General features: G+C 37.9%; 1 protein-coding gene across 3 annotated transcripts in view; it reads left to right on the plus strand.

Moving 5' to 3' along the window:
• The window catches only part of DYNC2H1 (dynein cytoplasmic 2 heavy chain 1), a 367993-nt gene that overhangs the window by 333785 nt on the left and 15271 nt on the right, over positions 1 to 18937 (plus strand). For all 3 annotated transcript variants that reach the window (XM_062196938.1, XM_062196939.1, XM_062196940.1), the window contains 2 exons: positions 5965 to 6074; positions 6912 to 6993. In XM_062196938.1, coding sequence (XP_062052922.1) covers positions 5965 to 6074; positions 6912 to 6993 — 192 coding nt within the window. The remainder of the gene's footprint in view (positions 1 to 5964; positions 6075 to 6911; positions 6994 to 18937) is intronic.

The raw sequence follows: 18937 nt of genomic DNA on the forward strand, positions 1-18937 counted from the left end.
TAGAAAGTAAATGTATTTTTAAAATAACCCCTGGCTCTGAGGAAATAACAAAAAAAATTTTGAAGTAAATTTAAGTGAATTAATAAAAAAATCTAACCTAGGGAGATGCTGTGAGGAATTAAAGTAAATATAATTGATGGATCACTAATGGAATCTTTCTTTATTCACATTAATTTAATCAGGGCACATCGTATTAAAACCGTTTTCTAAGGTTCATAGAATAACTATAATGCAGTGCACACCAGAACAATTTTTTAAGGCTCATATAGTTTAACTAGCTTCCAGGAACTCTAATTATTTAAAACTCAATCTTGTTATTTTGAATTTCGATTTTTACATGTCAATCTCAAAACACACAGGCAAAAGAGAGCACTTAATTTCTTTTGTTTCTTTGCATAGTTAAGAATGTAACTAGTAAACATAATGTACAATACTCAAATAATGATAGAAACTCAGATTTGAGGGATCACATAGATAAGACCAATGTCTAATAATAATTGATAGAATTAAAAAGGAGAGAATGATCCAACATGGAAAGTGGGATACACAACAGACTCATAGAATGATAACTGCCCTAAACAGCACTCTGGCCTGAGAATCAGCCCTTAAGACATTCAGATCTGGCTAAAAAGCCCATGAGATTTTCTCAGGAGTGGAAAGCCAAGACACTGTGACAAAAAAGGACCTAAAGGAAAGATCTCTTTGAGTGAGATCCCAGCAGAAAGAATGGGCCATGAAAGGAGGAGGTACCTTTCTCTGAAGGGAGGAGAGAACTTCCACTTTGACTATGAGCTTATCTAAATTAGATCGGAGTTTGTGAACTCAAGAGGCTTCCATAGCCTTGGCAGCTCATGACAAGAGCCTTAGGTGATTACAGACATCATAAATAAAGAGTGTCAATTGTTAAATCAACAACAGGAGTCACTGTGCACTTGCCTCCATGTAGTACCTCTGTCCTTAATGTTGTACTGTGAGAATTAACAGTAAAGCTAATCTTCAAACAGTACTTTCTACCTTGTGTGTGTGTGTGGGGGGGGGGGCTCCAAACTGTTGAAATCTTTACTCAGTATAGAGTTCATCTTCTGTATATAAAGATAATTAAAAATGAATCTTTTTTTTTTTTTTTTTTTGGACAGGCAGAGTTAGACAGTGAGAGGGAGAGACAAAGAGAAAGGTCTTCCTTCCATTGGTTCACTCCCCAAATGGCCGCCATGGCTGGCGCAACTGCGCCGATTTGAAGCCAGGAGCCAGGCACCTCCTCCTGGTCTCTAACGCGGTGCAGGGCCCAAGCACTTGGGCCATCCTCCACTGCCTTCCCGGGCCACAGCAGAGAGCTGGACTGGAAGAGGGGCAACCGGGACAGAATCCGGCATCCCAACCGGGACTAGAACCTGGGGTGCTGGCATCGCAGGCGGAGGATTAGCCTAGTGAGCCATGCGCTGCCTTAAAAATGAATCTTAAGAATGGGATGGGAGAGGGAGTAGGAGGTGGGATTGTTTGTGACTGGAGGGAGGGTGGTTAATGGGGGAAGAAGAACCACTATAATCCAAAAGTCGTACTTTCAAAACTTATATTTATTAAATAAGTTTTCAAGGAAAACAAAAACTCAAATCTGAGTTTATTAGAAATTAGATTCAGGGGCCGGCGCTGTGGCGCAATGGGTTAATGCCCTGGCCTGAAGCACCAGCATCCAACATGGGTGCTGGTTCTCGACCTGGCTGCTCCACTTCGAATCTAGCTCTCTGTTATGGCCTGGGAAAGCAGTTGAACATGGCCCAAGTCCTTGGGCTCCTGCGCCTGCGTGGGACACCCTAAGGAAGCTCCTGGCTCCTGGCTTCAGTTTGGCGCAGCCCCAGCCATTGCAGCCAATTTGGGAATGAAACATTGGACGGAAGACCTCTCTCTGCCTCTTCTCTGTGTACCTGACTTTCAAATAAATAAATGTTAAAAGAAATTAGATTCAAAGAATGGCAATACCTAGTAGTACACTTGTTATACATTGAAATTGGCACAACAAACTTCAAGAAAGATCTTAGCTGTCTTTAAGTATTAATACTGATATTTTTCATTTCAGTGTAATTCCTGATTATCTCCCTTCCCGATAAGTTGTAATTGATTTTCATTTATTTATCCAATGAATTGAAAAATTTGTTATATGTGACTATTTGCATACTAAAAGCCTTTAATATGTATTGTTTACTTTAGTCAAAACAATGACTGGAGTATTTATTTTTATTCTGGGTAAATTAGATATTAGTTCTGAATGGATTTTTAAGCCTCTAAATTCATACCAAATAATTTGTAAGAAAAAAATGAAAGAATATACAAGATAGCATATTAAGAATAGTTGTGCCGGCGCTGCTGCTCACTTGGCTAATCCTCTGCCTGCGGCGCCGGTACCCTGGGTTCTAGTCCCGGTTGGGGCGCCGGATTCTGTCCTGGTTGCTCCTCTTCCAGTCCAGCTCTCTGCTGTGGCCCAGGAGTGCAATGGAGGATGGCCCAAGTGCTTGGGCCCTGCACCCGCATGGGAGACCAGGAGAAGCACCTGGCTCCTGGCTTTGGATCGGCGCACCGCACCAGCCGTAGTGGCCATTTGGGGAGTGAACCAACAGAAGGAAGACCTTTCTCTCTCTCTCTCTCTGCCTGTCAAAAAAAAAAAAAAAAGTTGTAACTAAATTACTTGTTATTTGCACTATTTTTACAAAATAAGACGGTGTATTAAAACAAAATAGATAACATCAGTTTATTTGCACTTTGTGTTTCAACTATATAATTGCTATCAGGTGAATGAAGGAAGTCCTTAAGAAACAGTAGGCCAGACTTAGTGGAATGATAGATTGATACATTTTTTTCCAGTAATTTTTTTCTACTTAATGTTTTTACATAACTAGGTTTAATACCAAATGTGCATTTTTCATTGTGAAATATTAAGTTATGAACATTTTTCCATATCACTATTCTTCATAAGTTTTATTATATAGATATTCCATAATAATTTTAAATTTGTATCTAATTTGATAATTTTAAATGAGCAAGTTATATGTAATTATCTCTTTCCTTAATTTACATTCCAAGGAAAAGTAAAAATTTTTAAATCTTTGACACTTTGTATCAAATTATTTTATAGAAATATATTCCTACCATAATCTTGTCCGTGCTGTGTGCTTACCAAGATTTTAGCATTATCACTTCTCCTTTTGCTATTCTGAGATGTTTAACAAAAGAAACTTGTTCCAAGCTTACTTGTTTTTTAAAAAAATATTTACTTGAAATGCATATAACAGCAAGGAGGGAAGGGAAGGAGAGAGAATCTTCCTTCAGCTGGTTCACTCCCCAAAGGGCTACAACATCCAGATTTGGGCCAGGCTGAAGCCAGTAGTTCCATCCTGGTTTCCCATGGTACTTGGCGCGTCATTGTCTGCCTTCCCAGACAATTCAGCTGGCATCACAAGCAGCATCTTAATCCGCTCCACCACAATACTGGTCCCTTCTAATTGAGGATATCTTTTTTGTTTCAATAAACAGTTTGCCATTGTGTTGATAGTATTACAATTCAAATATTTTCCACATTTAGTTTTAGTGATTTTATTTGTATTTTTCTATATATAAATTTTTAAATAATCTAACATTTTCCATTTTAACCTTTTTTCCCTTGTTGTGATTTTCTTATTCCCATAAATCTATGGGATAACTTTCTATTATGAAAGCAAATGGCATAGATTTAGGTTAGAATGTGATTTGAAGATTGAACTTTTTTTCACACATCTAACTATTTTATCCACCACTTATTGAGTACTTTTTTTCATTGCCTGATGATCTGCCATGCCACCTTCATACTGTGTTAAATTCTAAACGTTTTACTCATGTCTGAACACTTGAAAGAAAAAATTCTTTGTTGGGTCTAATTAAATTTACTGCATTCATTTGAGTTTCTCAAAGTTGTTGATTAATTAAAATAGTCATTTAAATTCACATCTGTTTAATTAATTTCCTTGCTTATATAGCCAACAACTTCAGCCTCTCTAACTTCTATTTCCTTAAAAGTCTTAATGTAGAAAGTATGTAAATGTAAAAGTCTATGTAGAAGAGGTAGAGAACATTTTGGAGTAGTAGTTTCTGAAAAAAAGATACAGGTTGTCAATATAGTTTCTGAACTCTATCCTATGTAAAAGTAATACTTAGTTGTATTATAATTGAATTGTGTTAATTAGACATTCTTAAGAGAACAGTCTTTCCCTTTAGAATTATCTGTATATTGACCCATAAAGATATTTCATCAATTATTTGTATGTATCTCATCTCCTCTAACTATGGAATATACACTCAGTAAATACTTTACATGCAGTAAATACTTCGGAGTGAGTTCATAGATTCTATTTCATAAACACCAAGTTTTTTAAAGGTAAAGTATTTCAATATTTTAAAACAATACTATGACCTTGGAGAGTCATTTTATTTATAGTATAATATTTGATACTAGATGATCTCTGTTGTACATTTCAGTTTAGCATCATAGGAAGTAACAGTTTTAAGTTGTGTGTGTATAGTGTTCAAGAAACCGTCTGGACCATTTATTCGATTCTATTAGATATTTGCTTATCACTATAAACATATCATACCTCATTTGCATAATTATAGAGTCTCATAGAAGAGACTAGAGGTATATTAGGTTTACACTCAAACGTTTGGGGAATAATAGTGCTACAGTACATGAAACCCATTTTTTGTAAAGACTGAATTATTTTATTTGAGTCAAGAGTTACACAAAAAGAAGCAGAGGCAGAGAGAAGAGTTCCATCTGCTGGATCACTCCGGAATTGGCCGTAGTGGCCAAAGCTGTGCTGATCTGGAGCCAGGAGCTTCCTCTGGGTCTTCTCACGTAGGTGCAGGGGCTCAAAGACATGGGCCATCTTCCGCGGCTTTCCCAGGCCATAGCAGAGAGCTGGATTGGAATTGGAGCAGCCGGGACTTGAATTGGCACCCATATGGGATGCCAGCACTGCAGGCGCCAGCTTTATCCACTACACTGGCCCCGAAACACATCCTTTTTATGATAGCAGTAAATAAACACATTTTTCATGAACTTTAAAAGTCATGCAAAGTATAATACTGATGGGAATTTTGTGAATTTTTAATAGTTAATATTGCTGTAGTGCCATCTTGATGTTCCAGCAGAAAGATTTATACAGAAACCATCAATAAAATTTCTTAAAGTACCTGTAGGAAGTAATTCAAAAAAATAAATCACTTAAGGTTGCCTGAGTTTATTTCCTAGCTCTAATAACTGTATAATCCTTTAACAAGACCATTAATCTCAGTGTCCATCTAATTTCTTCATTTGTAAAATGGGGTATGAATGTGTAGGGTTCAGATAAGGCTGAACTCAGTGAATATGTGCAAAGTATGTGTTAAGTGTTACACAAGACTGATGTTTTTAGTTTCAAGTGACTTTTTTATACTTATTATACATATGTGAATGTATAGTTTTCCAAGTGGAGTATAGGTTGATTTATAAGGTGGCAGAGAAGTAGAAATGAAATATTTGTTCTTGGACATTAACATCCACTGTAATACTTGATTTGTAGATTGACTATCGGATCTGGAGCCCTAATTCAGTTTGCATTGCCAAGCTGTAGGGACACTGAGGAATCTCCAGTTGGACCCAGATGCTCAGTATCTCCTGATCATTGCTAAATTTGTTGGCCCAAACTGAAATACTTTATAGAAGAAGAATTTCCAGATTTTTGACTTTTAATTTTGAAATTTTATCAGCAACAAATTGTACAAGGAAGCTTATTTATGATAGATGGATGTTATGACAAGTTACTATGTCAGACTTCGATGTAAAGTGGTAATTTTTTTTCTAGACAAAATTTTAAAGCATTTGGGAACTACATCAATCTCTTGTTGAAAATGAGTTAAGCAAAATTTTTAATTATTTACTTTTCCTTCATCCTCATCTAGAACTGGGTAGATAAAGCTGAAAAACAGACTCTTCTCTCCGATACACTTGACCTATCAGAACTCTTCCACCCAGACACATTTCTTAATGCTCTTCGCCAAGAAACTGCAAGGTAATTAAAATGAAATACTTATTTGTCACTGAAAGTAATTATATTTTTTGCATCATTCACTTGATCCCATTGATTTGTCAAGAAATAAATTTATTAATGAAATTCAGATAGCATTACTTCCTTTTACTTTTAATAGCATAGTTAAATTTTAATTTAAAAATTGCTTCTACTTATGTATATTTTTAGAATTGAAAAAAATTATATTTTGGACGTTTATCTAGACCCATGATGTGTTCCATAAGGTAGTCAGAAATGACATGGGACTATTTAAATTAAATAACTGGTTCTCAGTCACATTTTCACAGTGTTCAGTTTCTGTATGTGAATAATGTCTATCATTTGGGACCACATGAAAACATTTTTATCTGCAGAAAATTCTTTAGCATAATGCTGACTGAAATTCCTAAAAACTTTTGGTACTATACTTTGGATTGTACCATATACAGACTAATGTTTAACAAGTTAGAATGTAATGAAAGACACACCACCAAAAATATACTGAGTAAATTTTATTATTTAGTGACACAGTGATTTGAATTTATGCTGTTTCTGGATATAAATACTAATATTCCAGTTAAGTTAAACATTTTATGAATACTTCATACTGCATTTGAGGATTCTGGTCAAAATGGAGGATGTAAAAATGAAAAAGGTTTTATATTTAAGAAAAACAGTGCTTTATAAATTTAGTGTGAAGTTAAGATACTGTTGCATAATATTATATTCACTTTGTAAATATTTCAGCTTAAAATAGGTGAATATCTATGTGCAATTACTCTTCATATTTTAACTGCTGAGAATTACATCTTTATGACATTTGGTGCTTTACTTTTACAGGGCAATGGGTCATTCTGTGGATAGCCTTAAATTTGTAGCCTCTTGGAAAGGTCGACTTCAAGAAGCAAAGCTGCAAATTAAGGTACTAAGTTTAATCTTTATGTGATTCAAAATTTTTCTCACCTCTGAGATAAAAGATTCTGAAACTGATCAAGTCACCATCTGTATTGTGTAAGATTGGCAGAGATAGATTCTATTAAATTTGTGAGAAATCAAAATTAAGATTTAGCAGGAGAGGCCAGTGTTGTGGCATAGCCTGCAACACTGGCATTCCATATGGTGCTGGTTCAAGTCCTGCCTACTCCACTTCTGATCTTGCTCCCTGCTGGTGGCCTGGGAAAAGCAGTGGGAGATGGTCCAGGTGCTTGGGTCCCTGACCACCCACATGGGAGACCTGCAAGAAGCTGCTAGTTTCAGCCCGACCCTGCCCAGCCATTGAGACCATCTTGGAAATGAACTAGCAGGTGGAATATCTCAACTCTTTCAAATCAATACATGAATCTTTACAAAAAATATTTAGCATGAAACAGCTTATAATGCAAAACATCTTAGGGATACAATATTTGAAAAATGTAACTTTGATAAACATTTATACAGATTACAGGGTTCTTTTGGGTTACTGTTCTAAAATTCAGCAAAGATTTATTGGACAATATAGTATGTATAAAAGCTTTTAGGAGAGTGCTTCAAAAAGTTCGTGGAAAAAATGGAGTTAAAGTTTCAGGGTGGGCATGTAGCGTAGGGAGCAAAATGCTGTATCCCATATCAGAGTGCCTGAATTAGAGTTAAGAGTGGAGTCAGTGGTCGGCACCATGGCTCACTGGGCTGGTACTCCGCCTGCGGCGCCGGCACTCTGGGTTCTGGTCCCGGTTGGGGCGCTGGATTCTGTCCCAGTTGCTCCTCTACCAGTCAAGCTCTCTGCTGTGGCCCGGGAAGGCAGTGGAGGATGGCCCAAGTGCTTGGGCCCTGCACCCGCATGGGAGACCAGGAGAAGCACCTGGCTCCTGGCTTTGGATCGGCGCAGTGCGCCGGCCGTGGTGGCCATTTGGGGAGTGAACCAACGGAGGGAGGACCTTTCTCACTGTCTAACTCTGCCTGTTTAAAAAAAAAACAAAAACAAAAACAAAAAAAACACTTCCCTGCTAATGGAAGGTAGCAGGTGATGGCTCAAATGGTTGGGTCCCTGTCACTCACTTTGGATACTTGAACTGGCTCCTTGCTTTAGCCCAGCCCTGGTCATTGTGGACATCTGGGGAGTTAACTAGTAGATGGCAGCCCTGTTTCTCTCTTTCAAATAATTTTTAAAAAAACAAAATGGAAACATTTATTTTGGTGTAAAAAATAGAAACCTATATGAAGTTTTTTGATAATACATGTTTTCCATGAATTTTTAAAGCACCCAAGTATATAAAAAATCATGTTTCTATAAAAACCAAACCTTACCCTTGGGGAGTTTATAATTTGTGAGTATATATTAGTTAACTTCAAGACAGTTAAACCACTTATGATGATTTATTTCTTTTATAATATAAATTTTCCTAGCTGTTTCCTGTTAGTTTTATAATTGACTTTTTTTTTTAAGTCAGACTAATTTTAGAGGTCACAGAGAAGTTCTCCCAACGTCGCCAACTTTCTTCCATATCACTATCCTCTTAGTATTTTTTGCAGTACTGACACTTTGTATGATTGTGTAATAATCCATGCTGGCCTCTCTTATGAGACTATGGTGTCACTGAGGACAAATACTTTGGCATGTGCACTTTCCAGTACCCAATGTCTAGTTCACTAAATCACATGTAATTAAGACTGTAGGCAGTTTGATTTTCAGAAGTCCATGAAAATTTGCTTTCATATCACTACACCTAACATGCTATATTATTGCTTTGTAGTATTACTCCTCTGAGATATATTTCTTGTGTGGATATTTTTTTTTGACAGGCAGTTAGTGAGAGAGACAGAAAGGCCTTCTTTCTGTTGGTTCACCCCCCAAAGGCCGCCACGGCTGGCGCGCTGTGTCGATCCGAAACCAGGAGCCAGGTGCTTCTCCTGGTCTCCCATGGGGTGCAGGGCCCAAGCACTTGGGCCATCCTCCACTGCCTTCCCGGGCCACAGCAGAGAGCTGGACTGGAAGAGGAGCAGCTGGGACTAGAATCCGGCGCCCCAACCGGGACTAGAACCCGGAATGCCGGAGCCACAAGTGGAGGATTAGCCCAGTGAGCTGCGGCGCCAGCCCTTGTGTGGATATCTTTATCACCATTTTAGATTATGTTTCACATATGAGGGACCAAGACTGACAGTCTCAATTTTCCAGAAAGGAGCCATGTGACCTTTTAAGCCACTAGCAAGACAAAGAGCAGGCGCCATTTTACATATGTAAAGCAGCAACCTCGAGTAGCCAAGCAGAAAAACTTGACTCTGGTCGGGAGAAATAACGGGAGGTTAGAATCTAGTGAAAGTAGGTGGAGCTAACGATCTGAGACTGTGAGAATCCGAGGGGGGGTGAGCGAACTCACCCAGTACACAAACTCTGTAACCTTGGGACTGTGGAGAAATTTGAGAACACATTGAGGGCTGCATAAAATCTTTCTGCGGTCCCAAGGGTAGATCAAACGAATACCCACAGAAGCTAGATTTCAACTACCCTCAGTTCCACTCAGCTGTGCGGAATTACTTCCCAACTGAGTCAAAAAAAAAAAAAAAAGAAAAGAAAAGAAAGAAAAAGAGAGAGCAAGCAAGGGAGATAAGAATCTGGGTGAGTCACCTTTGGCACACCCTTAAACCTGAAGAATCAAACAGAGCTCTCTGGCCACACGCATCACAGCCTCTAAGGATCCATCAAAGCAGACAGCCCACTTAGAGGCATAGTATAATGAGAAAAAAAACAACAGCAAAAAAAAAAAAAAAACATAAATTATCTACAATATGCTGAATAACAAATGCAGAAACTGAGGTAACAAGAGCAAGGAAGACACTATGATGCCCCCAAATGAAAAAGACACCCCAATTCAAGATTATGAAGATGAAGAGATAGAGGAAATGCAAGAAGTGGATCTCAAAAAACTGATAAGAACATTAAGAAGTTCCCAAAAACAAATTCTTGAACTACAGAAATCCTTAATGGACAAGATAGAAAATCTCTCTCAGGAAAATGAAATATTAAGGAGGAATCAAAATGAAATAAAACAACTAGTAGAACATGAAACTGTGATAGTGACAAGAAACCATAATGAAATGAAGAACTCAATGGATCAAATGACAAACACATTAGAGAGCCTTAAAAACAGAATGGGTGAAGCAGAAGACAGAATATCGGACTTAGAAGACAGAGAACAGGAAAGGAAACAGGAAAACCAAAGAAAAGAAGAGGAAATCAGAAATCTAAAAAATACTGTCAGGAATCTACAGGATACTATTAAAAAACCCAACATTCGGGTTCTAGGAGTTCCTGAAGGCATGGAGAGGGAGAAAGGATGAGAAGGCCTTTTTAGTGAGATACTAGCAGAAAATTTCCCAGGTTTGGAGGACAGAGACATCCTAGTACAGGAAGCTCATAGAACCCCTAATAAACATGACCAAAAGAGATACTCACCACAATATGTTGTAATCAAACTCACCAGAGTGAAACATAAAGAAAAGATCCTAAAATGTGCAAGAGAGAAACATCAGATTACTCTCAGAGGATCTCCAATTAGACTCACAGCAGACTTCTCATCAGAAACCCTACAAGCTAGAAGGGAATGGCGAGACATAGCCCAGGTACTAAGAGAGAAAAACTGCCAGCCCAGAATATTATATCCTGCAAAGCTCTCATTTGTGAATGAAGGTGAAATAAAGACCTTTCACAGCAAACAGAAATTGAAAGAATTTGTTGCCACTCGTCCAGCCCTGCAAAAGATGCTTAAAGATGTGTTACACACAGAAACACAGAAACACGGTCACCAATATAAAAGAAGGTAAAGGAACGAAATGTCACAGCAAAAGACCACAAGAATCTCAAACCAGATATTAGAAAATATATTTGGCAAATGGCAGGGCAAAGTTACTCCTTCTCAATAGTCACATTGAATGTTAATGGCCTGAACTGTCCAGTTAAAAGACACCGATTGGCTGATTGGGTTAAGGAACAAAACCCATCTTTTTGCTGCTTACAAGAAACTCATCTTTCCAACAATGATCCATACAGATTGAAAGTGAAAGGCTGGAAAAAGATATACCATGCCAACAGAAAAAAAAGAGAGCGGGCGTAGCCATCTTAATATCGGACAACATAAACTTTACCACAAAACTATTAGGAGAGACAAAGAGGGGCACTATATAATGATTAAGGGATCCATTCAACAGGAAGATATAATGATTATCAATGTATATGCACCTAATTACAGGGCACTGGTTTATTTAAAAGACTTGTTAAGGGACTTAAAGGGAGACTTAGACCCCAGTACAATAGTACTGGGGGACTTCAATACTCCACTCACAGAGATAGACAGATTAACAAGGAGACAGTAGATTTAAACGACACTATAGCCCAAATGGATCTAACAGATATCTACAGAACTTTCATCCTACATCTAAGGACTTTACATTCTTCTCAGTAGTACATGGAACCTTCTCTAGGATTGACCACATACTAGGCCATAAAGCAAGTCTCAGCAAATTCAAAAGAATTAGAATCATACCATGCAGCTTCTCAGACCACAAAGGAATGAAATTGGAAATTGGCAACTCAGGAATCTGAGAGCACGTGCAAACACATGGAGATTGAACAACATGCTCCTGAATGAACAATGGGTCATAGAAGAAATTAAAAGAGAAATCAAAAATTTTCTGGAAGTAAATGATGATAACAGCACAACATACCAAAACCTATGGGATACAACAAAAGCAGTGTTAAGAGGAAAGTATATATCAATAGGTGCCTACATCAAGAAATTGGAAAGGCACCAAATAGATGAGCTTTCAGTTCATCTCAGGGATCTAGAAAATCTGCAGCAAACCAAACCCAAATCCAGTAGGAGAAGAGAAATAATTAAAATCAAAGAAGAAATCAACAGGATTGAATCCAAAAAAACATTACAAAAAATCAGCCAAACGAGGAGCTGGTTTTTTGAAAAAATAAACAAAATTGACACCCCATTGGCCCAACTAACTAAAAAAAGAAAAGACCCAAATCAATAGGATCAGAGATGAAAAGGGAAACGTAACAACAGACGCCACAGAAATAAAAAGAATCATCAGAAATTACTACAAGGACTTGTATGCCAGCAAACAGGGAAATCTATCAGAAATGGACAGATTCCTGCACACATACAACCTCCCTAAATTGAACCAGGAAGACATAGAAAACCTAAACAGGCCCCTAACTGAGACAGAAATTGAAACAGTAATAAAGGCCCTCCCAACAAAGAAAAGCCCAGGACCAGATGGATTCACTGCTGAATTCCACCAGACATTTAAAGAAGATCTAACTCCAATTCTTAAACTATTCAAAACAATCGAAAAAGAGGGAATCCTCCCAAATTCTTTCTATGAAGCCACCATCACCTTAATTCCTAAGCCAGAAAAAGATACAGCATTGAAAGAGAATTACAGACCAATGTCCTTGATGAACATAGATGCAAAAATCCTCAATAAAATTCTGGCCAATAGAATGCAACAACACATCAGAACGATCATCCACCCAGACGAAGTGGGATTTATCCCTGGTATGCAGGAATGGTTCAACGTCCACAAAACAATCAACGTAATACACTACATTAACAGACTGCAGAAGAAAAACCATATGATTCTCTCAATAGATCCAGAGAAAGCATTTGATAAAATACAACACCCTTTCATGATGAAAACTCTAAGCAAACTGGGTATGGAAGTAACATTCCTCAATACAATCAAAGCAATATATGAAAAGCCCACGGCCAACATCCTATTGAATGGGGAAAAGTTGGAAGCATTTCCGCTGAGATCTGGTACCAGACAGGGATGCCCACTCTCACCACTGCTACTCAACATAGTTCTGGAAGATTTAGCCAGAGCTATTAGGCAAGAAAAAGAAATTAAAGGAATACAAATTGGAAAGGAAGAACTCAAACTATCCCTCTTTGCAGATGATATGATTCTTTATTTAGGGGACCCAAAGAACTCTACTAAGAGACTATTGGAACTCATCGAAGAGTTTGGCAAAGTAGCAGGAGATAAAATCAGTGCACAAAAATCAACAGCCTTTGTATACACAGGCAATGCCACGGCTGAGGAAGAACTTCTAAGATCAATCCCATTCACAATAGCTACAAAAATAATCAAATACCTTGGAATAAACTTAACCAAAGATGTTAAAGATCTCTACCTTGAAAATTACAAAACCTTAAAGAAAGAAATAGAAGAGGATACCAAAAGATGGAAAAGTCTTCCATGTTCATGGATTGGAAGAATCAACATCCTCAAAATGTCCATTATCCCAAAAGCAATTTACAGATTCAATGCAATACCAATCAAGATACCAAAGATATTCTTCACAGATCTAGAAAAAATGATGCTGAAATTCATATGGAGATACAGAAGACCTCGAATAGCTAAAGCAATTTTGTACAACAAACAAAGCTGGAGGCATCACAATACCAGATTTCAGGGCATACTACAAGGCAGTTGTTATCAAAACAGCATGGTACTGGTACAGAAACAGATGGATAGACCAATGGAACAGAATAGAAACATCAGAAATCAATCCAAACATCTACAGCCAACTTATATTTGATCAAAGATCCAAAACCAATCCCTGGAATAAGTATAGTCTATTCAATAAATGGTGCTGGGAAAATTGGATTTCCATGTGCAGAAGCCTGAAGCAAGACCCCTACCTTTCACCTTACACAAAAATTCACTCAACATGGATTAAAGACTTAAATCTACGACCCGACACCATCAAATTATTAGAGAGCATTGGAGAAACCCTGCAAGATATCGGCATTGGCAAAGACTTCTTGGAAAAGACCCCAGGAGCACAGGCAGTCAAAACCAAAATTAACATTTGGGATTGCATCAAATTAAGAAGTTTCTGTACTTCCAAAGAAACAGTAAAGTGAAGAGGCAACCGACAGAATGGGAAAAAATATTTGCAAACTATGCTACAGATAAAGGGTTGATAACCAGAATCTACAAAAAAATCAAGAAACTCCACAACAAAAGAAACAACCCACTTAAGAGATGGGCCAAGGAACTCAATAGACATTTTTCGAAAGAGGAAATCCAAATGGCCAACGGACACATGAAAAAATGTTCAAGATCACTAGCAATCAGAGAAATGCAAATCAAAACCACAATGAGGTTTCACCTCACCCTGGTGAGAATGGCTCACATTCAGAAATCTACCAACAACAGATGCTGGAGAGGATGTGGGGAAAAATGGACGCTAACCCACTGTTGGTGGGAATGTAAACTGGTTAAGCCACTATGGAAGTCAGTCTGGAGATTCCTCAGAAACCTGAACATAACCCTACCATTCAACCCAGCCATCCCTCTCCTTGGAATTTACCCAAAGGAAATTAAATTGGCAAACAAAAAAGCCATCTGCACATTAATGTTTATTGCAGCTCAATTCACAATAGCTAAGACCTGAAACCAACCCAAATGCCCATTAACAGTAGACTGGATAAAGAAATTATGGGACATGTACTCTATAGAATACTATACAGCAGTCAAAAACAATGAAATCCGGTCATTTGCAACAAGATGGAGGAATCTGGAAAACATCATGCTGAGTGAATTAAGCTGGTCCCAAAGAGACAAATATCATTTGTTTTCCCTGATCGGTGACAATTGAGCACCAAAGGGGAAACTTGTTGAAGTGAAATGGACACTATAAGAAACAATGAACTGATCAGCTCTTGTCCTGACTCTAGACATACAATGTAATACTTTATCCTTTTTAGTATTAGTTGTTGTTGTTGTTGTTCTAGTACTACTGGTTGAACTCTGTAATTAACACACAGTTATTCTTAGGTGTTTGAATTTTAACTGAAAAGTGTCCCTGTTAAATATAAGAGTGGGAAAAAGAGAGGGAGGAGATGTACAATTTGGGACATGCTCAATCGGACTTGCCCCAAATGGTGGAGTTAGAAATGTGCCAGGGGATTCCAATACAATCCCATCAAGGTGGCATGTACCAATGCCATCTCACTAGTCCAAGTGATCAATTTCAGTTCACAATTGATCACTCTGATAGAGTCAAAGGGATCACACAAATAAGACAAGTGTCTGCGAATTCTAACTGATAGAATCAGAAAGGGAGAGAACGATCCATTATGGGAAGTGGGATACACAGCAGACTCATAGAATGGCAGATATCCTAAATAGCACTCTGGCCTCAGAATCAGCCCTTAAGGCATTCGGACCTGGCTGAAGAGCCCATGAGATTATTGTAGGCATGGAAATCCAAGATACCCTGGGCGAAAAAAAAAAGAATGAGACCTAACTGAAAGATCTCTGTTAGTGAGATCCCAGTGGAAAGAACGGGTCATCAAAGAAGGAGGTACCTTTCTCTGAAGGGAGGAGAGAACTTCCACTTTGACCCTATCAGAATAAGATCGAAGTCGGAGAACTCTAAAGGCTTCCGTAGCCCTGGCAACTCATGACTAGAGCCTAGGGAGATTTCTGACGCCATAAACAAGAGTGTCAAATTGTTAAGTCAACAACAGGAGTCACTGTGTACTTACATCTCATGAGGGATCTGTCCTTAATGTGTTGTCTAATGTGAAGTGATGCTATAACTAGTACTAAAACAGTATTTTTATACTTTGTGTTTCTGTGTGGGTGCAAACTGATGAAATCTTTACTTAGTATATACTGAATGGATCTTCTGTACATAAAGATAATTGAAAATGAAAAAAAAAACCTGGTATTAAATTGGAAATGGCATAGAAATTTAATTTTTTAAAAATATCATGTAGGATCTCTGTCTTTAATGTGCTGTACACTGTTATTTAATGCTATAACTGGTACTCCAACAGTATTTTTCACTTTGTGTTGCTATGTGGGGGCAAACTGTTGAAATCTTTTCTTAATATATACTGAACTGATCTTCTGTATATAAAGAGAATTGAAAATGAATCTTGATGTGAATGGAAGTGGAGAGCGAGTGGGAAATGGGAGGGTTGCAGGTGGGAGGGAAGTTATGTGGGGGGGAGCCAAAGGTAATCCATAAGCTGTACTTTTAACTTTTATTTAATGAATATAAATTTCCAAAGAAAAGAAAATCAGGGATAAATGCTTATTTTTTTCATTTAAATTAGAAATATTCCAAATACTTGCAAAACTATCTAATGACATTTTATCTTTGTTTTTAAGTATCATTGCACTTACCATATGATCCTTTTTTCATGTACTTTTGTCCCTGGTCTTAGGCATGGTCTGTTCACATGTGCCTATTTTTTGAGTGTCTGCAGGGAGGTGGACCTTTATAGTGAAATATAACATCATACAACAAAATGCACAAACTTCACAGTTCTCTTCATAAATTTTAATGAGTTAAAAGGTCTATAAAACCATCATGGAGATCGGTTTTAATATTCTATGGTAATCTGTTTCTCAAAATCTTATTAAATGGACATAGTATCTTTAGTACAAATTTTACTTTTCTTTCATTATCATATATATATCAATGAAATCCTCTGGGATATTTGTATATGTAATTTCCATTCCAAATTTTGGATATATTATGATGTACTTTGATTATAGACCATTGAGAGCTGATGGTGATGGCCCACAGAGGCCATATGTTGCATCCTTTCTGCTCCTAATGTAAGATAATGAAAGATAAAATATAAGAAAAGGAATCAATAAACATAGAAAGTAAAATTATATATAAAGCTGAAAATACAGGTCTATTGAATTCCAAATTCAGAAGCAGGAAGCAATAAAGAAAAACACAACTATGTTAGGGTAAAAGGAATTAATAGTGTTGTGAGATGGAACTGTAAGCAGGCTTATTGCTGTAATGTAGTACTGAAGTTAGGCTCTCTATCTCCCCAGTAAAAGGAAGTTTAATGAAGTTATTGCAGAATCACTAGTCATGTCTATGGAAATAGAAAGCTAGAGAGCTAGGGAAGCTGAAAGATATCTGAAAGACAGACCATTAGATATGAGTCATAATTCACCAGATTAATAACTAGATATATAGTATCCCCAAACTTGCATTATAAATCTTGTAGGTATGTAGATAGGAGATTAGTGCTGGACTCTGGGCAGGGGGAGTAAAATAAAGTACCCGTCAACATGAATCATCAAAAATAAATGGGGGGAGCAGAAAAGACAACTGGTAAAATCATTTGAGGAAACATCTAATCATTGTTAACATTTTGTCAGATTTTTCCATAAAATTAACTAGTTTTCTAAAATAAAGGAATAACTTTCACTGAATACAAATTTATGAAAGAAAAATAAGCAGACATGATACATGTACAGTTGGAAGTAAAAACCAATCAGTAACGTTAGAAATAAAGATAGACTTTATGTGAAAAAATGCTCAATCGGACTTGCCCCAAATGGTGGAGTTAGAAATGTGCCACGGGATTCCAATACAATCTCATCAAGATTGCATGTACCAATGCCATCTCACTCATCCAAGTGATCAATCTCAGTTCACAATTGACCACACTGATAGGTCGAGTCAAAGGGATCACACAAACAAAACCAGTGTCTGCGGATACTAACTGATAGAATCAAAAAGGGAGAGAACGATCCAACATGGGAAGTGGGATACACAGCAGACTCATAGAATGGCAGATGTCCTAAACAGTACTCTGGCCTCAGAATCAGCCCTTAAGGCACTTGGATCTGGCTGAAGAGCCCATGAGAGTATTGTAGGCATGGAAAGCCAAGACACCCTAGCAAAAAAAAAAAAAAAAATAGAGGACCTTAATGAAAGGTCTCTGCAAGTGAGATCCCAGTGGAAAGAACGGGTCATCAAAAAAGGAGGTACCTTTCTCTGAAGGGAGGAGAGAACTTCCACTTTGACTATGACCCTGTCTGAGTAAGATTGAAGTCGGCAAACTCAAAAGGCTTCCATAGCCTCAGCAACTCATGACTAGAGCCTAGGGAGATTTCTGACGCCATAAACAAGAGTGTCAATTTGTTAAGTCAACAACAGGAGTCACTGTGCACTTACTCCTCATGTGGGATCTCTGTCCTTAATGTGTTGTCCAATGTGAAGTGATGCTATAACTAGTACTGAAACAGTATTTTACACTTTGTGTTTCTGTGTGGGTGTAAACTGATGAAATCTTTACTTAATATAAATTGTTCTTCTGTATATAAAGATAATGGAAAATGAATCTTGATGTGAATGGAATGGGAGAGGGAGCGGGATATGGGAGGGTTGTGGGTGGGAGGGAAGCTATTGCGGGGGGGGGGGGGGAAGCCATTGTAATCCATAAACTGTACTTTGGAAATTTATATCTACTAAATAAAAGTTTAAAAAAAATTTACGTATTTAATAGAGTACAACCTTTGCAACATGAGTGACAAGGAGAGAGAGATGGAGAGAGAAAGATCTTCCATTCACTGATTCACTCTCCAAATGGCCACAGAAGCCAGGACTGTGTCAGGCTGAAGCTAGGAGCCAGGAACTCTATCCCAGTCTCTCACCTGGTGGGGCAGGGGCTGCTCAAGTACTTGAATCATCTGCTGCTGCCTTCCCATGCACATTTAGGAAGAAGCTGGATCGGATGCCCAGGGTAGTTGGGTCTTTGGCCCGGGATACTGGCATTTTAAGTGATGGTTTAACCCACCACGCCACAATGCCAGAACCCAAAAGTATTTTCTTAAATTTCTGTGGATTGGGCAGTTCCTCCTCTGATTGCTCAGGCTTTCTATGGATGTGCACTCAACCAAGTCAGTTATCCTGGAAAATCCATTCTGTCCTCACTGTTGTTTCTGGTAATTGGTGCTAGCTATGTACCGGTTTCTTATACTCAATTGACTGGAAGAGCTTCCTTATATGGTAGTCTTAGTAGAATTCTGAGGGAAAAGCCTCTTAA

The sequence above is a fragment of the Lepus europaeus genome, chromosome 7, assembly GCF_033115175.1.
Source record: "Lepus europaeus isolate LE1 chromosome 7, mLepTim1.pri, whole genome shotgun sequence".
Taxonomy (NCBI): Eukaryota; Metazoa; Chordata; class Mammalia; order Lagomorpha; family Leporidae; genus Lepus; species Lepus europaeus.